The sequence below is a fragment of the Mchenga conophoros genome, linkage group LG22 (assembly GCF_057382185.1).
Source record: "Mchenga conophoros isolate Kocher_MC1m ecotype Shallow Benthic linkage group LG22, M_conophoros_male_GT1.1, whole genome shotgun sequence".
In the NCBI taxonomy this organism is placed as follows: Eukaryota; Metazoa; Chordata; class Actinopteri; order Cichliformes; family Cichlidae; genus Mchenga; species Mchenga conophoros.
In genome coordinates this window covers 4,498,194-4,522,951 of record NC_140546.1, presented here as the reverse complement: position 1 = coordinate 4,522,951, position 24,758 = coordinate 4,498,194, and the positions used below count along the sequence as shown (strand labels likewise).

Here is a 24,758-nt window from a genome sequence, read left to right as displayed (position 1 = left end):
ATGGCTATGGCGTCTTCGGTGGATCTGTTAGTCCGGTATGTGAATTGGTGTGGGTGCAGAGTGGGGGAGGCAGGTTCTTGTCATGATCCGGAGTCTGCCACTCCGTGTTTATTCTGTGGTTCTGTTTATTTTGGGTTTCTTGTACGTTCCTTGTTCACATTTCATGTTCCTATGTTCTGTGTTCCCCAGTCTGTGTGAAGTTTGTGTGTTGTGTCAGTGCGTGTATGTGTTTCCTGTTTTATTGTGAAGGTCTGCGTCTTATGTGAGTGTTTTCAGTTGCCTCCCCTGTCTCGTCACGTTAATCACTCCCAGCTGTGTCCCCCACCTGTGTGTAATCTCCCTGTGTTCTCTGAGTGTATTTAAGTCGTGTCTTCTGTCTTAGTAGTTGCTGGTTTGTCTGTGTTGTTCCCCTCCATGTTCTCGTGTATTCTCCCTGCGTCTCTGTTTCTCAACTCAAGGTTTCAGGTTTGTTTTTGCGTAGCTTTTCCCAGTTTAGTTTATTCTTAGGTTTTGGTTTTCATCCTCCTCGTCCCGGTTTGTTTCACCCTTTTGTTAATAAAGCTCACTCACAACTTAAGCAGTCTGCATTTTGGGTCCGTTTATATTCTCACACGGCCTGCCTCGGCACCCTGTGACAGTTTTGATGTGTCCCCGAACCAGTTTCTCAAAGCACTTGGTGATGACACGGGTTAGTGCAATTGGACGGAAATGATTGAGACTGGTTATGAGTGGCTACAACAGTTACATGTGCTGGCATTATAACTTACCAACAGAGCTGAGATCACAAAAACATGTTTTCTGAAATATTGTTTTTCCTTCTTCCAGCTGCTACCTGAGCCTTGTTGATGGTTCCAAACTTTGAGCACAAAAATTAGTCCACTCCATAAAATGCTTCTGTTCGGTCAGATGAGCGACTGCATCATTTTGCAGCAGAGCAGCTAATCTCCAAATTTTAACTTTAAAACACCAAACCAACCTCTGGCTCCTTTTTCCATTATAAACTCAGATTTGCGTGAACAACAGTCCCATAATGCATTGTGTCGGTCACGTCAAAATCCAGATGGACGCAGCAGTTTACATGTGGTGGTGTGGCTGCTAAAATTAGAAGTGTTAGCGCTTGATCCTTCGTGTGTTTAAAGATTGGGATACAAACTTCTCAGTGAATCTGGACAAAAGCTATTTTTAGCACATACATGTCAATAATAAATGGACGCTTCTATCTGATCGTGTGTTGTCACTGAAAGCTCCTCAACAGGTACTGACTGTAACTCGAGGTGAGATTGTTTCATCTGAAAGTCTAAAGTGCAGGATGAACTTTGAATCTCAGAGTAAGGGTTGTATACATGTGACAAACATGTCACTGCATATGATTTGGATGTTATGTATATGTAGTTATGGTCACATGTGATTTAATCATGAAAGCAACTCATGACTTCAGTTTTTGAGCCGCAAACTTAAGTTTAGATTATTTAAAATAAAATTTACTTTTTATGTCGAGCTGTATGATATTTAATGATTGTATTTTGTATATGTTAACAGGAAGGTCTTATGTTACTGATGATTGTTCAAATTTAACAAATCATAGATGATATTGTGGTGCTGGTAGTATGAAACTGAGGTCAAAGGTCATGACCAAGAGTTTTCTCAACTGTTCTCAACTTCAGAACATCTTGACTTATTTTTAGTTAAATTTAAAGGAAAAAGAGAAAGAAACTATTTTTAGATTGATCTCAAATGTCTCTTTGTGTGTGTGTGTGTGTGTGTGTGTGTGTGTGTGTGTGTGTCCTCAGTGAACTGTATCAGTCTCTGCAGTATCTTCCAGCTGCAGCACTCAGTTCAGTTTCTGTTCAGTCTGACTGAGGGAGGTTTTTGTACGACTGTTTTTCACTGTGTGAACACCCACTGACTGTTGATCTCATGAACACTCTGACAGTAATAAACTGCTGCATCTTCAGCCTGGACTCCACTGATGGTCAGAGTGAAGTCAGAGTTTGATCCACTGCCTGTAAAACGAGCTGGAATCCCTGATTCTAGAGTGTCAGCATCATAAATGAGCAGTTTAGGAACTCCTCCATCTTTCTGTTGGTACCAGGCTAAAGCGATGGAAAGAAAAACATCCTGACTGGTCGTACACTTGATGCTCACAGATCCTCCCACAGCAGAGCTCACTGCTCCAGGCTGAGTCACTGTGATCTGTCCTCTGGACTCTGAGGACACAGAGACAAAAACATAAAGCAGCTTCATGGTTTTGTGGGCTTCATTTCAGAGGGACAGATGTTGATAGAGGAGAGGAGTTTGATTCTCTGGACTTTACCTGTGAAGCAGCAGCAGAGGAGAGTCCAGATGAGGACGCAGATCAAAGTCATGTTTTTGATGAGGAGGATTTCTGTGGCTTCTGTTGTGATGAAGGACAGCTGTCAGTCATCCAGTGTTCAACTCTCAGGACTATAAACTCTCCCAGAGCACTGGAGCATGGTGCTGCTGATGCAAAGTGCCTCTCTATGGAAATCATCTGACTGACTCCAGCAGGGATGTTGTTTGTCAATGAATCAAACACTTCATGATATTGACAGAAACAAAGGTGCTCATTTCAGTATCCAGTTAGACTTATTTAAGTGGAAATTATTTTTCTGAATGTCTCTTTTTATTTAACTCTTCTGCCCTCATCAAATTTTCCACCATGTCGACACCTTCATATACAAAAATGTACATGCAAAAAATTTGCCATAAAATCCTCATATGGCAATATTTTTTCTCCTTTGTCTTCAAAAATAAATTGAGCCCTTTTCCAATTTAAATAATTTTCACAGTTTAAACCTTTTAAATGCCACTTTAAACAGTTTAATCTTTATTGAAAAAACTCTCCAAAACTAAATATTTTCCATATAATAAATAGGATGGGACATTAGTGTCTATTAGTGTCTTGGACATGTCAAAGTTGAGCAACAAAACTGATTTGATTGCATAATTATTAAGTTCTTCATGCAAAACAAAAAAGCTGAAAAAATATTGTTGTATGAGGATTTAATGCCAGATTCTGTTCTTGTACATTTTTGTCCACAAAGGTGTCGACAGGGTGCAAAATGCATCAACAGAGTACGGATGACACGTAAAAGTAAAAGACACCAGATTTCAAAAAACTTGACCAAAAAGAAGATTTCCTGCAAAAATCCATGTCACAAGTTATAACACAGCCAAAATGATCACAAAATTTAAAAAAGTATAAAAAATGCTTTAAAATGTGAGCATCTGTTGATCCTGTTGCAGTCCCTAAATTTATGGCTCAAAGAATGAGAGGATGAGATGAGATGCCACAAGGCTGCTGCTGGTCTTTTAATAAAGCTTTTAACCCTTTAAGACCTACCATAGAACCAAGTTCGCCAGAGCTTATATTATATTTTTACATGCTGTGGAGCCATTTTTGGGAGCATTTCAAGTTGCTATACATCAATACAACCATTATAGCCCAAACTTTAATAATATGTCTGCATTAAGTGCATAGTAATTACATAAATTGCAAAAAAGTGCAATAAACTACAAAAAAATTGAAAATCGTTTTTGTTTTTTTAACATATATTTCTAGTTAGAGAAATTTAAGAGGCTTATCCCTCAAAACTGTAAATACAAAAAAGTTACACAAACTAGTTTCCCACCACAGGAAATTTATTTTGAGTGTCTTCATAGTTTTATTTTTGAAATACACCAATTTTTATATACTGCAGGAAAAACGAAAATAAATATTATAGTGCAAATTTGCAAAATAACAGCATGTGCATCAAAATAAACTATTTCCAGCAGTGCAATATGAGTCCTAAGCATCCCAGAAACGACACAGAAAGTCATAAACTCAAACATAACTTTTTAAAACACATAACAAGTAAAACACAAGCTCATAAGGGCCCGATCGTAAAAAACTACATTTCCGCAAAAGACGTCACTTCCGGTTTCGGGCAGGTCATGCGGTCATGTGATAGTTCGCGCTGATGGACGTAGGAAGTGTTACAAACAGCTGATGGATCGGCGAAGCGTGTTTCTGGAATATCATGTTTTTGTTGCTGCAAGTGATTTTTATGCAGTTTTTGCAAAGCTATATGTGGAAGGAAACTGTGACCGAGGACAAGCTGATGGCATAAGATGTAAGTACAACTCCTCCAGTTTCATATGCAAAAAAAATTATTGTGCTAGCTTACTTGGTTGCAGAGCTACCGGGATTTAAAAATAGTTACGCAAAACAGAGCGTGCCCACTCCGATTGGCTGTAAAGGGTTAATAAAGGGGATGTAGCTCCACACGGAAGCAAAAGGAGGAAGAAAACCGTGAAACGTTCCAACAGGGCAGATTGTTAAACATCAGGTGTAGTAAAAAGGTTGAATGTGTTCTTATGTCCACATCTAATGTGAGTCGAGCTGTTTGGGTCACGTCAGCGGTCGATGAACCAGATGCTCTTCATAATTTCTCATCCTGAAGCAGTTCTTTGTCCTGCATTTGATTCTGATCATCACATTAAAACTATATTAATAAAGAGATTCAGTGACATAATTAAAGTACATGGTATCATTTGCATGGAGAACTTTACCAAAAACAGGAGCAGAGAGAAAACAGTCTGTATCTCTTGTTGTCTAACAGTGAATTACTATGATCCCATTTTCATTGCTGACAGTAATGCTAACAATAATTTAAAATAGAACATAAATACTCTCAAATCAGCTGTGTTAATGGAAATATTTATAACTGTCAGTATGTACTGATAAATTAAATTCAAATGTAGTAATATATAATATAGAGCATGTACCTAAAACACTTCAGAGACACATTGCCTGAAGTTTTTGCTTTAAAGATGATTACATGATAATCATAAATATTTGTGTTTGTGTGGAAGTTAAAGCAGGATGAATTAGTCATTAGTCTTTTGACTTTGAGAAAATTGTTTCTAACTTTCATAATTCAAAGATCAAATATTTAAATGATTGCTTTCACTCGTTGCCCGTATGGATATTCTCTGTTTTACAGATAATTAATTGTAGCAATAAAATAAAAATTTTGTACACAAAGAACTTTAAATTAAAATAATAAAAAATAATGAAAATGTTACAACTGATGATATTAACATTTATAAAAAAAAATATTATAACAAAATATAAAACTATTTTATCAACATGAAATAATATGTGTTTCTGAGCAGCTGTCAGTTCAGATGATCTTTTTTCTCAGTTCCTCTCCAGCTGTGTGAGGTTTTTGTACGGCGTTGTATCACTGTGTGAACGGCCAGCTGTTACACTGCTGACAGTAATAAACTCCTGCATCTTCAGCCTGAACTCTGCTGATAGTCAGAGTGTAGTCAGTCCCAGATCCACTTCCACTGAAACGATCAGAAACTCCAGACTGACGGCTGGTAGCAGAATAAATTAAGAGTTTGGGAGATTCTCCGTCCTTTTGAAGGTACCAGTTGAGGCAGCCGCCAACACCTGAACTGGCTTTACATCTGACAGAGACAGTCTGTCCAAGAACAACAGACTGAGCTGTAGGAGTCTGAGTCAGGACTTTTTCTCCTGATGAACCTGAAAACATGAAAAAGTGGAGAAAAGTTATTGAGATGATGAACATCCAAACATTAGAGGATCATTTCTCTAACATGGAGAACAGATGGAAGAAGGTCAGTGCTGCTGGTTCCAGAGTTTCTCCATCATAGCAGAACATCATTGTGGTGAACCTGGCTGCATGCTGAAGCAACGTTTTCACAGAGAGTCTCACCCTGAACAAGGAGCCCCAGGGTGGCCAGCAGTAGAGTCAGTGACATCATCATTGTGCTGCTGGTGTGTGAGTGGCTCTGAAAGGCCTGGACAGCCACTGATCAACACTGGCCTCTTAACAGCTGTGAGCAGAGAGGCAGGACACATATGCAAACACACAGAGTCAGTCAGCTGCAGCTGTTTCCTTCTCAGTGCTGAAGCCATTTCCACTTTACATTATTACATATTGAGGACATCGAATGTTCTGACAGTTATTCACTGAGGAGATGATGGAGCGGGTCAATGCTGGGCTCAGATCTACCCCCCGTCCCAATCCCTTTTTGTCCCCCATAAACCCCCCACCAGAGCGGCCAAAGGTTCGCCATCGAGCCCCACCCTCAACAGAGCAATCGAAGTCACATTGCCCAGCCTCGCCCCCCTTAGTTCCTCTTCATGCCCTGTCTCCGCAGTCTGATGTGTGATGTGTGAAGGGTCCGGGCTGTGAGGATTATGGCAGTGATGACTTTTCCAAGGAGAAGCTGGGACCCTGTTTACTAGAAGGTTTTAAAATTTCTGTACTTTTAGGTGACAGGAGACATGTGGCCTGGTCAAAACACAGAGAGCTGCACTCTCAAAGATCTTTAAATATAGTAAACATACCTTGTGTGCCACAGACTGCTCCCAAACACGAGGGGACAAGTAATACCTCTAAAACACTTAAGTTGGCTTTATTAAACATTAGATCTCTAGCTGGGAAAACATTTTTAATTAATGATTTAATCACTGAGCACAGCCTTGATTTTATGTTTTTAACTGAAACTTGGTTGGACCAAAGTAACAGTGGAGCTGTTCTCATCGAGACGACCCCTCCTAACTACAGTTTTATCAGTGAGGTCAGGGCGAGCAGGAGAGGAGGGGGGGTTGCTGTCTTATTTAATGAATCATTTCAATGTAAGCAGCTATCTCCTGGAAGTTTTCAGTCTTTTGAATATGTGGCTTTACAGCTGAAGGCCCCATCCAAAGTTATGTTTCTTAATGTTTACAGGCCTCCCAAATACTGCACAGACTTTTTTAATGACCTCAGTGAACTGCTGTCTGTGATCTGTGTTGATTTTGACTGTGTAATTATTGCTGGGGATTTTAACATTCATGTGGACAACCCTCAGGACAAAGGGACTAAAGACCTGAGTAACACTCTGGGCAACTTTGGGCTGACTCAGCATGTAACAGAGGCCACACATAATAGAGGACACACTCTTGACCTACTGATCTCCAAAGGCCTGAGCATTTCAAAGGTTACTGTGTCTGATGTGGGCGTGTCTGATCATTACTGTGTTTTCTTTGAAAGTAAAATCTCAGCCCACATAAATATATCAACAACAGTGATCACAAAACGGTGTATAACTGAACACAGTAGTGCAATTTTTAACCAGGTCTTCCCATTAACACCTGACCTGCCCAGAGGGTCAGTCAATGAGCTCGTCAATAGCTTCAATGCTAACATGTTAAATGTAATGGACACTATTGCTCCCATTAAGGTGAAGGTTATCTCTGGAAGGAAAAAGTCTCCATGGAGAAACTCCACACTGGTGAAAAATGAAAAAAGAGAGTGTAGGAAAGCTGAGCGCAGATGGAGGAAAAACAAACCTCCAGGTTCATTATGACATTTATAAAGAGAAACTTCACAATTATAATTTACAACTGAGGAATGCAAGGAGGTCCTACTTCTCTGACATCATCACTAAAAACAGCCATAATGCTCGGGTCTTATTTTCTACAGTTGACAGGCTAACAAACCCTCCTGTGTCAGTGGCAGCTGAACTTCATTCAACCATGGCCTGCAATGACTTTGCCAAATTCTTCACAGAAAAAATCCAAAAAATTAGACAAGCAATTGGTACATCAACAGCAGATCCAGGATGTCCACCAAAAAACTGTTTAAACACCATGAAACAGTTTCAACCTATTAACAGCAAAGACCTGGAGGACATCTTAGGTCAACTGAACTCCTCCTCCTGCTGTTTAGATGTCCTGCCAACAAGTTTTTTCAAAAAGGTCTCAAAGACTTTAGAGTCAGACCTGTTACAGATCGTCAATTTTTCTTTATTATCAGGTGTGTTTCCAGAACCACTAAAAACTGCTGTAATCAAACCTATACTGAAAAAGGACAATCTTGACAAGACACAAATGAACAACTACAGGCCGATCTCAAATCTCCCGTTTTTAAGTAAGATCATTGAAAAAGCAGTTTCTCAACAGCTCAGTTACTTCTTAAAACAGAATAATTGCTACGATGCCTTCCAGTCAGGTTTTAGACAGAACCACAGCACTGAAACCGCTCTGACCAAAGTGTTTAATGACATATGTCTGAATACAGACAGTGGAAAAATGTCAGTCCTAGTTTTACTGGATCTCAGTGCAGCATTTGATACAGTTGACCACAACATATTACTCAAACGACTGGAGAACTGGGCAGGTCTTTCAGGAACTGTACTAAACTGGTTCAAAACATACTTAGAAAACAGGAAATACTTTGTATCAATAGGTAACTTCACATCTGAGCAGACAAGTATCACATGTGGAGTTCCCCAAGGTTCCATCTTGGGACCCCTTCTGTTTAACATCTACATGCTCCCACTGGCACAGATTATAAACAACAACAAAATAAACTATCACAGCTATGCAGATGACACACAAATATATATCACAATGTCACCAGGAGACCGAGGCCCTGTACAGGCTCTTGGTAAATGCATTGAGGAAATCAATGACTGGTTGTGCCACAATTTTCTCCAGCTAAACAAAAACAAAACTGAGGTAATAGTCTTTGGCGCCAAAGAAAAACGATTACAGGTCACCAGAGAACTTCAATCTATACATCTAAAAACCACAAACCAGGCGAGAAATTTGGGTGTAGTGATGGATGCAGACCTAAACTTAGAAAAACACATTAAGACAATAACAAAGTCAGCTTACTATCACCTCAAGAATATTTCAAGGATAAAAGATCTGATGTCTCAACAGGACCTGGAAAAACTAGTCCATGCATTCATCTTTAGTAGGCTTGATTACTGTAACAGCATCTTTACAGGTCTACCTAAAAAATCAGTCAGACAACTACAGCTCATTCAGAACTCTGCTGCTCGAGTCCTCACTAAGACCAAAAAAGTGGACCACATCAGTCCAGCTCTGAGGTCCTTACACTGGCTGCCTGTCCGTCAGAGGATAGACTTTAAAGTTCTGATGCTGGCCTATAAAGCTCTGAATGGTTTAGGACCAAAATACATCAATGACCTCCTGACCCAGTATGAACCATCCAGATCCCTCAGGTCATCTGGATCCGGTCTTTTATCAGTTCCCAGAGTCAGAACCAGACACGGAGAAGCTGCATTCAGCTTTTATGCTCCTTATATCTGGAACAAACTCCCAGAAAGCCTCAGATCAGCTGAAACACTCAGTTTATTTAAATCCAGGTTGAAGACTCACCTGTTCTCAGCTGCATTTGAATAAAGCACCAAATCCACACTTTAAGCTTAAATTTCAAAACTTACATTTAACTACTGATTTTATCTACTGTTCTGATTTTATCTGTTTTGATTTTATATACTGTTGTTTGTTTGTTTGTTTGTTTGTTTATTAATTAGTTAGTTAGTTTATTTGCTTGTTTTAATCAATTTTAAATCATGCTTTTTATTTGTTCTTGTTTCTAATGTCTCTGTAAAGCACTTTGAATCACCTTGTTGTTGAATTGTGCTATACAAATAAACTTGCCTTGCCTTGCCTTGCCTTGCCTTAATTGTAGATTATAAAAAAAATGCTGAAGTGAAGCAAAGTAATTATTAAAAACAACAAAAACAAAGTAAATATGTGGTTTCATGCATTTTTCTGAATTCTGAAGAAAGTTTAAACTCAAAGGTAGAATTGTGTGAACTTGGAAGCCTAAAGAAAACATGACATGAGACATTCTGACGTCAACAGAGTGACAGGAATCCTTGTTGATGGGTGCTGCTTGGCTTGAAATGCTACTGATTTAGCATCAGTGTGTGAGCTAATGATAGTGAAGCTGTTTATGAAATGTGTGCCTGAGTTCTTCTGTGGCTGATCTAAATGAACAGAAGGTCCTCTTTGCAGAAGGCAGATGAGTTCACACTAATGCACTAAGTGACTTTATTCATCCTGAACTCTGCTCTGATTGGCTGAAAGCTGCTAACATGCAGGCTAAAGGCCTCACTTTCAAATGTTTGTTGTCTGAACATGAAGACGAGAAAAAACTGAAAAACTCTGGTCTCATAAGAGCTGAATGTAAAACTGGATATATTTGACTTTAAACTGATTCGATTTTTGGTTTGAAATTATTTATTTTTCCATTGAAAGTTGGATTTATTTATTAAAAGGACACCTGGAGAACCACGCTGACACTGAACTGACTGAGAGCAGTGTTTGTTTTCTTAAAAAGAATCACTTTAATAATCTTTAGAAATCGTTGAGCTTCAGGGTGACTGAGTGTTGAGATTTGTTTCTTTTATTTAAAGACAGTGTGTCTGTGATCCATTATGAAGCTGAGGTCAAAGTTCATGATCAAGCATCTTCTAACTACTCAAAGATTCACAGCAACAACTGTGTTAGTTCGAGATTTCCTGAGTTTTGAGTGGGTAGAAAGAAGTTTCCACCATAATGATCATTTAATAGTGAACTTTAGATTTCTGAGTGATATGATGAAAAATTCAGTCCCTTCATGAAATTGTGTTTGTGCTCATTGAACTGTGTCAGTCTCTGCTGCAGCTGGAAGTTACTGCAGTTTCTGTTCAGTCTGACTGAGGGAGGTTTTTGTACGACTGTTTTTCACTGTGTGAAGAGCTCCCAAGAGCTGACATTAAATTCTCCTTTACAGTAATAAACTGCTGCATCTTCAGCCTGGACTCCACTGATGGTCAGAGTGAAGTCTTTGTTTGACCCACTGCCTGTAAAACGAGCTGGAATCCCTGATGCTCGAGTGCTAGCATAGTAAATGAGCAGTTTCGGAACTCCTCCATCTTTCTGTTGGTACCAGGCTAAAGAGTGGGAGTGGGAACTGCTGTAAAAATAAACATCCTGACTGGTCGTACACTTGATGCTCACAGATCCTCCCACAGCAGAGCTCACTGCTCCAGGCTGAGTCACTGTGATCTGTCCTCTGGACTCTGAGGACACAGAGACAAAAACATAAAGCAGCTTCATGGTTTTGTGGGCTTCATTTCAGAGGGACAGATGTTGATAGAGGAGAGGAGTTTGATTCTCTGGACTTTACCTGTGAAGCAGCAGCAGAGGAGAGTCCAGATGAGGACGCAGATCAAAGTCATGTTTTTGATGAGGAGGATTTCTGTGGCTTCTGTTGTGATGAAGGACAGCTGTCAGTCATCCAGTGTTCAACTCTCAGGACTATAAACTCTCCCAGAGCACTGGAGCATGGTGCTGCTGATGCAAAGTGCCTCTCTATGGAAATGAACTGACTGACTCCAGCACGACTCGTTTAAAAAGAATTTTTCACAGCATATTTGGAATGTGACTCAACTGAACACTGTAGATTCATAGACATGTAACAAATAAAGAAAAACTCAACCCCTACAATGAAGTGATGTGAAAGCTGTGTAAATTTGAGCAGATGTGTTAGAGCTCACGTTTATCCTCCAGTATCATCACCATTATTGACACCGAATGTGGGGACATAATCAAAATGCTGGAGGACCGGATGTGCTGTCTACACCGACTTACTCTCACCCCTTACTCATGCCTGTTTCTTGTCATGTGCTTCTATGGTGTATTAAGATTCATGTGCTTTTGTGCTGAGGTGGTTTTTTTTCTGTCCTCAAACTGTTCACCCATCAGGAGCTCAGTCTGGGTGGAGCTTTTTTCTCCTTCTCTCGCCTCATGTTATGTATCCGTTCATTAAGTCTGATGTCGTTAGCCATGTCTGGGCCCAAACTCCGCTGCAGGTCCTTAAGTCAAATCAAATCAAATCAAATCAAATCACTTTTATTGTCTCATCACATGTGCAGGTACATTGGTACAGCACATGTGAGTGAAATTCTTGTGTGCGAGCTTCACAAGCACCAGAGTTGTGCAAAATACAATAATGTAAACAAGCAAAATACAAGAATGGCTACATCTGAAACTAATAAATATATGTACAATATATAATAGTATATGCATTTCTGGATGTGTATACTAAATATTTCTGTGTGTGTGTGTGTGTGTGTGTGTGTGTGTACACATATTTTACAAATTAAATAGAGTAAACAATAAATAAAATATATGAAAATATACAGAGTGAGACATGTGCAAAACAGTGGCGTTACTGTACAGTATGGAGTGCATAATGTTAAAGTTCCAGTAGTGAAGCTGAGGTTTCTATGACGTGTTCAGCAGTCTGATGGCCTGATGGAAAAAGCTGTCTCTCAGTCTGCTGGTACGGGACCGGATGCTGCAGAACCTCCTTCCTGATGGAAGCAGTCTGAACAGTTTATGGCTGGGGTGACTGGAGTCCTTGATGATCCTCCCCGCTTTCCTCAGGCACCGCTTCCTGTAGATGTCTTGGAGGGAGGGAAGCTCACCTCCAATTATCCGTTCAGAGCACCGCACTACTCGCTGGAGAGCTTTGCAGTTGTAGGCGGTGCTGTTGCCATACCAGGTGGTGATGCATCCAGTGAGGATGCTCTCAATGGCACAGTGATAGAAGGTCCTGAGGATGCGGGGGCTCATGCCGAATCTTTTCAGTCTCCTGAGAAAGAAGAGGCGCTGCTGCGCCTTCTTCACTGTTTTGTTTGTGTGTACTGACCACGTAAGATCCTCAGCCAGATGTACACCAAGGAACCGGAAGCTGCTCACTCTCTCCACAGCAGCGCCGTTGATGGTGATGGGGGTGTGTACTTCTCTGCACCTCCGGAAGTCCACTATCAACTCCTTTGTCTTTGCGGGTTTTTGATTTGGGAAGGATTTAACTGTTCTGGATGGGACGACACTGTCCACTTTTAAATCACGTCTTAAAACCCACTTTTATTCCTTGGCTTTTAACCTCAGTGAGACTTAGTTTCTTTTTTAATGCAGTAGTTATTTAATTAATGATTTCACTCTTCTTTTATTTGTTTTTTATTTATATCTCATGTAATTTTATTTTACAGTTCCAATGTACAGCACTTTGTGTCAGCTGTGGTTGTTTTAAAGTGCTTTATAAATAAAGTTGATGATGATGATGATGATGATGATGACATCTTCGACGCATTTCCTGATAAATCCGCAGACTGAGTCTGTGTACTCGTCAATGTCCCTAGCAGCCACGTGAAACATTTTCCCAGTCCGCGTGATCAAAACAAAAATGATCACTGCAGTATTACTGAGAGTTAAAAAACTTTATAAATTCTTTCATCTTTAATAAAATGATCAGTGTGGCTGCTCTACCAGATATAACAATTAAGTTTAACATCCGGGCATCCATGAAAACAGAATTTATATTTAGACTTCTATCTAAATATATTACACCATGTTCTGACTGAGAGATTTATGAAACAAATTAAAATGTACAGCTCTGCTATCACTTCCAACATAAACGAAGACAGGAAAGAAAACAGCAGTGATATTTGTAGGGTTACTGAAGTTGGACTACCTGGTATATAATGATGTGCTACGTGATCACTAGCCCGACAAAGCTATGTTAGCATAACATAAACAGTAAAGCTGGAGGACGAACGCTAACGGAGGACTTTTTTCCACTGGATAAAAGTTAATGTGAGGGTTCCCAATGGTTAGGGGCAAATGCAATCGCATGGCAGGATGCTGTAAAAGGACTAAACGTCAGTCCAGTGTTGCCAACTTAGCGACTTTGTAGCTATTTTTAGCAAGTTTTCAGACCCCCTTAGCGACTTTTTTTCTAAAAAGCGACTAGCGACAAATCTGGCGACTTTTTCTGGTGTTAGGGAAAAATATAACTCGACCCCTACAGTGAGGGGATGTGAACGCTGTATGAATTTGAACAGATGTGTTAGAGCTCACCTTTATCCTCCTGTATCATCACCATCATTGACACTGAATGAGGCGACATAATCATAATTATAAGACTTTAGAACAAACAGGAGAATCAGTGCCAAAGAGCACCGAAGGTTTTATAATCAATGTTGACTCAACAATGTAAACAAACACTTGTTCAGTTTTTGCTCCTTTGTTGTGAGTTACTTACCTCACTTTGTCACTGCAGAATGATGTCATGGACATTTCATTAACAGTCCACAGACACGATGAGATGTAGCCAACACCTTTTAATTCCCAAGCAGGTGAGAGAGAGGACATTCAGTGGGGCACTGAAACGCAGTCTCTAAGGCTACGTCCACACTAATGTGTTTTCATTGGAAAACACATCATTTTCTCTCTGTTTTGGCGTCCCGTCTACACTGAGACAGCGTTTTCACTCAAGGAAAATGCTGTGCTCTCGAAAATGCATACATTTGAAAATGGTGCATTCGCGTCGCAGTGTGGACAGCGAAAACAGAGACTTTCTAAAACGATGACGCATGTTAGTCATGTGATGCAGTCATTTGACCAATTAAACTAAGATAGCGGAGGACATTATACAGCAGTTGTTTTGTTTGCTCTATTAAGACTAATATCAGTCTGTACATGCTCCAGATAGCTTTTCTTCAAATTCTTTAACTCTTACTCGCTTTTGCAACTTTGTACTTTTGTGTTACTCGCAGCAACAACTCCACCTCATTGTTAGTCCATTTAAAAAACTCGGTGCTTTTCCTCAACATTTTAGAATAGAATAGAATTCAACTTTATTGTCATTGCACATGCACAGGTACAGGGCAACGAAATGCAGTTTGCATCCATCCAGAAGTGCTTTAGTGATATAGATATATTACAATATATATTAGCAATAATATAGATATGTGAGTATATTACAGAAATGGGTCTATTATGGTATGTTATAATGTACACGGTATGAAGTATGTTGTGAATATTCTATAACTATAAGTATGTACAGGCTGTAGTGAGTACAAGCTATGTACAGGATATGAACAGGATATAAATATGAAAAACTATACAGAATATGAAATAAATAACTTTACAGAAATCTGAGATATACAGCTATACAGAAATGGGAACTATGCAAGTTGTAAACAGTTGTAGGGTTAAACATTATCGTATGTACAGAATGATTATTTACACAGAGCTATACAGTAGTGCAGTTAAGATAAGTGAGATATGTGGATAATTTCTACAGAGGCTATGTAAAGTGCTAGTGGTTGTGAGTGGTGGTTCAGTCCATGTTATTATTGTGTTTGAGGGTACAGTTGTCCATTGTGGGTGTGTGTATGTTCAGTCCATGTGTTAACATGGGTCAGATGTCAGGAGGCAGAGTTCAGGAGTCTGACAGCTATGGGGAAGAAGCTGTTCCGGTACCTGGTGGTCTTAGTCCGGAGGCTCCTGTAGCGCCTCCCAGAGGGCAGGAGGGTGAGGAGTCCATGTGATGGGTGGCTGGGGTCTCTGATGATTTTCCCAGCCCTTTTCAGACACCGCTTCCTGTAGATGTCTTTTATGGCAGGAAGTGGTGCTCCGGCGATGCGCTGGGCAGTTTTCACGACCCTCTGCAACGCCTTCCGGTCCGAGGCAGAGCAGTTCCCGTACCAGACTGTTATACAGTTGGTCAGGATGCTCTCGATGGTGCAGCGATAGAAGTTCACCAGGATGTCTGAGGACAGGTGGTTCTTCCTCAGAGTCCTCAAGAAGAAGAGGCGCTGGTGAGCCTTCTTGACCAGCTTGGAGCAGTTGGTCGTCCAGGTGAGATCCTCGGAGATGTGGACTCCCAGGAACTTGAAGCTGCTCACACGCTCCACAGCCGTCCCCTTAATGTGGATGGGTGGATGTGGGTCAGCATTCCTCCTGTAGTCCACGATGAGCTCCTTGGTCTTCTCGGTGTTAAGCAGCAGGTTGTTTCTGTCGCACCACTCAGCCAGACGATCCACCTCCTCCCTGTAGGTGGCCTCATCGTTGTCATTGATGAGGCCAATCACCGTGGTGTCATCTGCAAACTTAATGATGGTGTTGGAACCATCAGCAGGTCTGCAGTCGTGGGTGAAGAGGGAGTAGAGGAAAGGGCTCATCACACAGCCTTGTGGTACACCGGTGTTCATTGTGATGGTAGATGAGCAGCGGTTATCCAGCCGGATATGTTGGGGGCGGTTGGTCAGGAAGTCCAGTAACCATTTGCAGATGAGGGAACTGATGCCCAGGTCTGTCAGTTTCCTGATGAGTTGTGAGGGGTGGATTGTATTGAACGCTGAACTGAAGTCTATAAACAGCATTCTGGCGTAGGTGTTGTTGTTGTCCAGGTGTGAGAGGACAGAGTGCAGTGCGATGGAGACTGCATCCTCTGTGCTCCTGTTCTGGCGGTATGCAGATTGGTGGGGGTCCAGGGTGGGGGGGAGACAGGATTTGAAGTGTGCTAGGACCAGCTGCTCTAAGCACTTAGTGATGATGGGGGTGAGTGCTACTGGGCGGTAGTCATTGAGGCAAGATGGGTTGGAGTTTTTGGGTATCGGGACGGTGGAGGTGGATTTGAAGCAGGCCGGTACCACAGCGTGGGCCAAGGACAGATTGAATATGTCTGTGAGCACTTCTGCAAGCTCCCCAGAACACGCTCTGAGAACACGCCCGGGGATGCCATCAGGGCCTGCAGCCTTGTGGACATTGATCCTGCTCAGCACCGCTCCTACATCGGTGGGGGAGAGAGTCAGAGGTTGGTGGTCTGGCGTCACGTCTGCTTTGGTTGTGGTTGTGGGGTTCCCTCGCTCAAAACGAGCATAAAAGTTGTTGAGCTCGTTGAGGAAGGAGACATCAGAGGATGCGGGGGAGGGTTTGGTGGTCCTGTAGTCTGTGATGGTCTGGAGTCCTTGCCACATGCGTCGGGGGTTGGAGTTGGAGAAGTGTTCTTCTACCTTCTTTTTGTAATGGTGTTTGGCTTTTTTGATGCCCTTCTTTAGATTAGCCCTGGCTGTACTGTAGGCGTGTGCATCTCCTGGCGATGTTGCGGGCCTTCAGAAGGAGACGAACATCCCGGTTCATCCAAGGCTTCTGGTTGGGTTACATCTCCGAAACCACAGACAGTGTCACCACCCAGAAACGGATCACCAGTACAGATGAGGCATACTGGTCCAGGTCTGTGTGGGTGAACATATTCCAGTCTGTGTTTTTAAATCTGTCCTGGAGCACTGCGTCTGTCCCCTCTGGCCACACTTTAATTGTCCTCACAGCAGGTTTCACATGTTGGATGAGTGGTGAATACCGAGGTGTGAGGAACAGGGAGAGCTGGTCCGATTGTCCAATGTGGGGGAGGGGTGTGGCTTTGTAGGCTCCAGCCAGGTTGGAATACACATGGTCTAAAGTCTTGTCTCCTCTGGTGTGGCGGGAGACATGTTGGTGGAATCTGGGGAGGACTGTCTTTAAGTTGGTGTGGTTGAAGTCGCCAGCAACAATAAAAGCAGCCTCGGGGTGTTTATTCTGGTGTTTGTTAATGGCTGCAGAAAGTTCTTTCATGGCCAACCTAGCATTAGCATCGGCGGGGATATACACTGCAGTGAGTATGATCGAAGTGAGTTCTCTGGGGAGATAATAAGGTCTGCATTTGACCATTAAAACTCCGCATTAGGTGAGCAGTGACTCTCAGTAGTAGTGGAGTTCATGCACCATGCATAGTTAATATAAATGCACAAACCTCCACCTCTGGTCTTGCCGGAATCATCTGCTAGCCTGTCGGCTCGGTGTGTGTGGCGTCCTGCTAACTCGATAGCATTGTCCGAGCAGCTGTTGTTCAACCATGTTTCGGTGAAAAACATGACATTTGAGTCCATAATCCGTCTGTTGTTAGTGATGGAGAGCCGTATCTCATCCATTTTGTTTGCCAGAGAATGGACATTGGCGAGGAAAATACTGGGTAAAGGCAGTCGGTGTGGTGTTAGCTTTAGCTTAGCCCGTAGCCCTCCGCGCCTACCTCGCCTTTGTTTACGATCTCGGCGCCGTCTGCGTGCACTTCCTCCCGGCCGGGGAGAGTGGGCAGCCTCCGGTGTTCTGGAGATCTCTGGGATTAGTCGGAGATCGGCGATAAAACTGTTGGAGTTATGAGTCCAGATGTCCATAAGCTCTTGTCTGCTGTAGGTCAGCAACGCACAGCAATTCTGGACGAATAATCCGGTTAAAAGTAGATAAAAAAAACCGCTAAATAGCAGATTCTGGAGAGACACTGAGCCTCGCGTTGTTCACGCGCCGCCATCTTGGAAAAAGTCTTTTTTTTTTTGCCGCAATGTTTAAAGAGCTGGAAAGTAAATACGTGGCAGGCAGAAATGAAGCAGGTCCAATCTTCTTGTGTTTCACACATGCACAGTACTGAAATGAAAACATTTTCAGCCGTTTCAATGTGGACCCGCAACTCTGTGAAAACGACTGAAAACCCTAGTGTGGACGTGGAGTGTTTTCAGATGAAAACGCCGTTTTCAAATCTATCTGGACTAGTGTGGACGTAGCCTGAAGATGAATGGCACAGCCCTCTTTAAATACAGTCAAACAGTTGTTGTTCTCACCCTTGTCCCATCCGAGAGGGAGAGAGAGTTTACAACCTTGTCTCCTCTTCCAGTGTCACATAGAGACTGCTCCTTGCCTCTTCACCCCATCCTCAAAGACCTGATTAACAAAAGACTTCACCACCTGTTGAATTCTCCCCCTCTGGGTGTCACCAACTTTCTCACGATGCCTGACTTTGTGCAACAGAGTTAAAGCTGAATGCTTCCCCACATGTGAACCTTGAAGTGACCCAAAAGTGATATTACTAAAACATGTGACAAATTCATAAAATAAAAGAAATTTCCAGCACATTCCCACTCTTTGGATTACTCTGCTAATCACATCAATAACAGACATTTCTTTTCTGACATCAACACCATTGTACACTCAAAGAGGTTTCACTATGTGCATCCTCACTTCACTATTCTCCTCTCCACCCTTTTGTTCATCTCCAATCGTCCTCATAGCCTAAACTTCTATATGCAAAAGATAACAAGAATGATTAAAAGAAAAAGCTTCCCAAAAATGTCAAATTACACATGGACACATGATGTTCATTCAATAGAAACTGTGGTTAAGATAACTGGCGTACTAGAAAAGCAGTGGTAGTTCTGACCGCTGGTATACCACAACTTTATGCTTTCAACAGCTATCGTTAAGCGACCTAGCTTGTATGAAGCTTATCTGATATTTATATAGTGATCCTCCAGCTTCCAATTGTATTGCCTTCCATGTGACCAATGACCATTCACACAGCAGTCGCTTTCTAAAACGTCAGATATGTCTCGGATTCAGTACCGCAGACAAAAGTGAACTAGGTCGGATTTGGAAAATATTGGATTTGTGCTGTTCTGTCATACCATGATCGGATATGAGTCGCTTAGGGTCAAAATAGTTGGATTTGATGCACTTTCGCCTGCAGTGTGAACGTAGCCTTAGTCTTGCTGTTCAGTGCTGGCTCAGTACCGTTGTATGTTTGTGTCCTTTGTCAATATATATGCATCTTTGTATGGAGTGGATCAGCCAGTTTATCAGAGCATCAAACACAAATATATCTGATTTTTCTATATTTATGAATATAGTCTCTAAAAATGTAGAAAATCAGCAAAGTCTTAATTTACACTGATGCATTTTAATTAACATTTACATTTCTGTAAATTGGATCCACTGTGTTATTCTCAGAGTTTGATATCAGAAAAAGTCCCAAGAAATCAAAGTCAAAAGTTTTACATTCCAAATAAATTATTCATTATTTAAATGTGATGCACTGTAATATTTTCAGTTTTCACATGAGCTGACAAAATGATACAAACAGTGAATGATTTTGTTGAGTTTGTTTGTCTCAGAGTCAGAGAGCCGCGTCTCTCTACAGTCAGAGGTTTTTGTACGGCGCCTCAATGAGTTTGTATCACTGTGGTACACGTTCAGTGGAGGAACCAGACTGGAGGTTAACTGTAAGTACATTTCACTCATTTATGAAGCTCAAACTTGTATCATTAAGGTGGATTTCATTTCCTTCTACATAAATACTTCATGTTTCTCATGAATATAAAATCTAATATCAGTGTAAATTTTGAATTCAGACTAAAATCGTCTTGTGCATTTATTTTTACTGGAAATTAAACTTTTAAAAGTTTTTTTTTTCTTGAAGGAAAGTAGAAAAAGTTTATATATTTTACATTTCCATAAAAGTTTTGTCTTCAACCTTTTGCTGCAAAAAATGTGACATCCATCTTGATCCAAGATGGCGCCGAGTATGGCAGCCTCGTCGCGAGCTCCCCCAAGCAACAGCTTTTTTCTGTGTTTAATTTTACTTTTCCTTCATTTTTTCGCGAGTAGCACATGTCTCCTTGTGTACGACCGACAAACCTTACTGGACATAAAAGACGGTCTTTCTTATAACTTTCCGGAGTTCAAGTTTTGCAACACGGACGCTCCGTTTGCAGACCCCCCATTCATCTCACCTGAGACGCCTTTGTTCTCTGGCCCTGGAGGCCGCAAACGCCGACGCAGAGGGAGAAGATCTGGCGTTCTGGTTCGACTGAGACGGCGCACTAACAGACCACCGTTACCCAGTTTATTACTGGCTAATGTGCAGTCTCTGGAGAACAAGCTGTGCGAGCTTCGGGCACGGATCTCATTCCAGCGAGAGATGCGGGACTGCTGCGTGATCTGCCTCACAGAAACCTGGCTATCGGACAAGGTACCGGACTCCGCAATACAACTACCGGGGTTCTCCGTGCATCGCGTGGACAGGTCACAGGATCTTACTGGGAAAAGCAGAGGCGGTGGTGTGTGTTTCATGATCAACAACAGCTGGTGTGATTATGCGAACGTGCACCCGGTCAAATCCTTCTGCTCACCGGACCTGGAGTACCTGATGATTAAGTGCCGGCCATTCTGGCTACCGAGGGAATTTACAGCAGTGATTATTACGGCTGTTTACATTCCCCCACAAGCCGACACTGACCGTGCACTCAGGGAACTGTACAGCGCGATCAGCAGCGAGGAAACCGCACACCCAGAGGCAGCGTTTATCACAGCCGGAGACTTTAATAAGGGAAACCTGAAGAAAGTCTCACCCAAACTCCACCAACAAATCCATTTTAACACTCGTGGAGACCGGCTACTCGACCACTGCTACACCTCTTTCCGGGATGCGTACAAAGCCCTCCCCCGCGCCCCATTCGGCTAATCAGATCACCGCTCCATCCTGCTCCTGCCCGCCTACAGGCAGAAGCTGAAACAGGAAGCTCCAACCCGGAGGGCGGTGCACTGTTGGACGGACCAATCGGAGTCTGCGCTGCGGGACTGTTTTGATCACGCGGACTGGGAAATGTTTCACGTGGCTGCTAGGGACATTGATGAGTACACAGACTCAGTCTGCGGATTTATCAGGAAATGCGTGGAAGATGTCGTCCCATCCAGAACAGTTAAATCCTTCCCAAATCAAAAACCCTGGATTAACGGAGATGTTCGCGCGGCACGGAGCACCGCCTTTGCCTCCGCGAACACATCGGACTACAAACACGCACATTACCAACTCCGGAAGACGATCAAAGCAGCCAAACGTGAGTACAGGGACAGGGTGGAGCAACAGTTTGACAACCCTCGGAGTATGTGGCAGGGACTAAACACGATCACAGACTTTAGAGGGAAAACCAGCACACCGCAGACCACGGCCTCTCTGTGTGAGGATCTAAACGTATTCTACGCTAGATTCGACACAGCGAACACCATGAGACCGGACAGTGTGCGCACCGCGGATGACGTCAGTGCGCACACTGTGTCTGAGGAGGATGTGCGGAAGTGCTTCAGGAAGGTGAACGCACGCAAAGCTACTGGTCCGGACGGGATTCCCGGCCGCGTCCTCAAGTCATGCGCGGCTCAGCTGGCTGGAGTGTTCACGCACATCTTCAACCTTTCCCTCTCTCTGTCTGTAGTCCCAGCCTGCTTCAAAATGGCCACCATCGTCCCTGTACCCAAATCCTCCACCATCTCCTCATTGAACGACTGGCGACCTGTAGCCCTGACCCCCATCGTAAGCAAATGCTTCGAGAAGCTGGTCAGGGACTTCATCTGCTCTGCACTACCCGACTCACTGGACCCTCTACAGTTTGCATACCGCCACAACAGGTCCACTGATGATGCCATAGCCCTGACACTACACACTGCCCTGTCACACCTGGAGAAGAGAGACACGTATGTGAGAATGCTGTTTGTAGATTACAGCTCAGCATTCAATACCATCGTTCCCTCGAAGCTGGACAGGAAACTGCAGGATCTAGGACTGAGTAGCTCCCTCTGCAGCTGGATCCTTAGCTTCCTGTCTGACAGACGCCAGGTGGTCAGACTGGGCAGCATCACCTCATCCCCCATCACACTGAACACTGGTGCTCCACAGGGGTGTGTACTGAGCCCTCTCCTATACTCACTCTACACCTACGACTGCACAGCCACTAACAACTCCAACATCATTGTGAAGTTTGCGGACGACACTACAGTGGTGGGTCTTATCACCAACGGTGATGAGACGGCTTACAGGGAGGAGGTCAGCGCCCTGACCCGCTGGTGTCAAGACAACCATCTCACCCTCAACGTCGCAAAGACAAAGGAGTTGATAGTGGACTTCCGGAGGTGCAGAGAAGTACACACCCCCATCACCATCAACGGCGCTGCTGTGGAGAGAGTGAGCAGCTTCCAGTTCCTTGGAGTACATCTGGCTGAGGATCTTACGTGGTCAGTACACACAAACAAAACAGTGAAGAAGGCGCAGCAGCGCCTCTTCTTTCTCAGGAGACTGAAAAGATTCGGCATGAGCCCCCGCATCCTCAGGACCTTCTATCACTGTGCCATTGAGAGCATCCTCACTGGATGCATCACCACCTGGTATGGCAACAGCACCGCCTACAACTGCAAAGCTCTCCAGCGAGTAGTGCGGTGCTCTGAACGGATAATTGGAGGTGAGCTTCCCTCCCTCCAAGACATCTACAGGAAGCGGTGCCTGAGGAAAGCGGGGAGGATCATCAAGGACTCCAGTCACCCCAGCCATAAACTGTTCAGACTGCTTCCATCAGGAAGGAGGTTCTGCAGCATCCGGTCCCGTACCAGCAGACTGAGAGACAGCTTTTTCCATCAGGCCATCAGACTGCTGAACACGTCATAGACACCTCAGCTTCACTACTGGAACTTCAACATTATGCACTACACACTGTATATAAATGCCACTTGTTTTGCACATATTCAACTCTGTATATTTTTATATATTTTATCTATTATTTTTTTACTATTTAATTTGTAAAAATGTGTACACACACACACACACACACACACACACACACACACGTAGAAAAATATTTAGTATACAAATCCAGAAATGCATATACTATTATATATTGTAAATATATTTATTAGTTTCAGATGTAGCCATTCTTGTATTTTGCACAACTCTGTTGCTTGTGAAGCTCGCACACAAGAATTTCACTCACATGTGCTGTACCAATGTACCTGCACATGTGATGTGACAATAAAAGTGATTTGATTTGATTTGATTTGATCTAAAATTAATAGTTCTTAAAGATTTAACATTATTAACGACACATTAACAGTTTGCTGTCTGAGGTTTGCTGAGTTTATGAATTTTAATGTGTGAGTAAGTACAGTTATCTTTATTGTTCCAAAATAGAGCAAAACAGGTCTATGCTTTTTTCTTTTTTACATAATAAATTGTTTATGACAAAATTCTCACATTTTAATATTTTGTTTGTTTTCTAATTATAAAACTAATAAATAATACAAACATAACACACATGAGTATATCAGAAGTCAAAGAAACACTTTAATATTTTTATCTTTGGTACTGAAACTCGTCTGTTGCCATGGTTCAGCAGTGAAGCCTGTCTGTTACCATGGTTACCAAGCTCAGAGAGGGAAGTGAAACATCTGGAGAGCAGTTTCACCCAAACTCCCAGTTTCTCTAACATCTCTCTCTCTCTCTCTGCAGTGGGTCGAGTCCCCCCCTCCCTGACAGTACTGGCCCCCTCCAGTGATGATGCGCTGAAACCAGAGAAGGCTACACTCATGTGTCTCACCAATAAAGGCTTCCCCTCAGACTGGAGGCTGTCCTGGAAGGTGGATGGAAGAAGCAGCAGTGGAGAGGAGAGCAGGAGCCCCGGGGCGCTGCAGAATGACGGCCACTACAGCTGGAGCAGCACCCTGAGGCTCCCTGCAGACCAGTGGGAGAAGGTGGGCTCTGTGACCTGTGAGGCCACCCAGGGCTCCCACACTCCACTCTCAGAGACTCTGATGACAGACCAGTGTTCCCAGTCCTGAGCTGACTCACTGGGACTCTGATACTGGCTTTAGTCTGCAGCTTCTCTCAGTCTGCTCCCTCTGTGTCTGTATTGCTTTGATAGTTTTCATGTTTTCATGCTTGTGGCACTGTTGATGGTTTTAATACTTCAAATAAAAACTGAGGTCTTCAAATAGTGGTTTTCATGTGTTTCCATTCAGCTGCTCTTCTGTCTGATAATCATCCTTCAGCTTCAGCAGTGATGCTTCCATACACTGAAAATCTCTGCTTCAGTAACTTTGACTGAGAGAATCACATGTGCTGTATCACATCAGACTGTAAACGTAAAAAAATGAAAACAACTAAAAAAAAGAAAAGAAAAAGCAATAAGTTAAAAATAGAATCACAGCCAACAGCTGCTCCCTGTTATAAATAGTTTTAAGGTCTTTTGCAGCTGCATTATTTTCCATCATGTTGGATTTTGTGATGATCTTTGCTGTTGGGTGTAGAAGAAGTAGAAAACATGGTGACAGATTATTGTAACCTGCATGTGACCCGTGATGAGACCCGTCCTGGTTTTCTTCAAAGTCAGAATTGATAAAATAACCCAAAGAAAAACTAAACTTTCTTTATCAACATAGGAGACACTAAAAA

General features: G+C 42.6%; 1 gene segment (V, D, J or C); it reads left to right on the top strand.

Moving 5' to 3' along the window:
• On the top strand, positions 1 to 24,545 carry LOC146548577 (Ig lambda chain C region-like). The segment is given in 3 exon segments: positions 1 to 35; positions 3,955 to 4,136; positions 23,817 to 24,545. Coding segments are annotated over 3 exon segments (546 nt in total).
• The last annotated feature ends 213 nt before the right edge of the window (positions 24,546 to 24,758 follow it).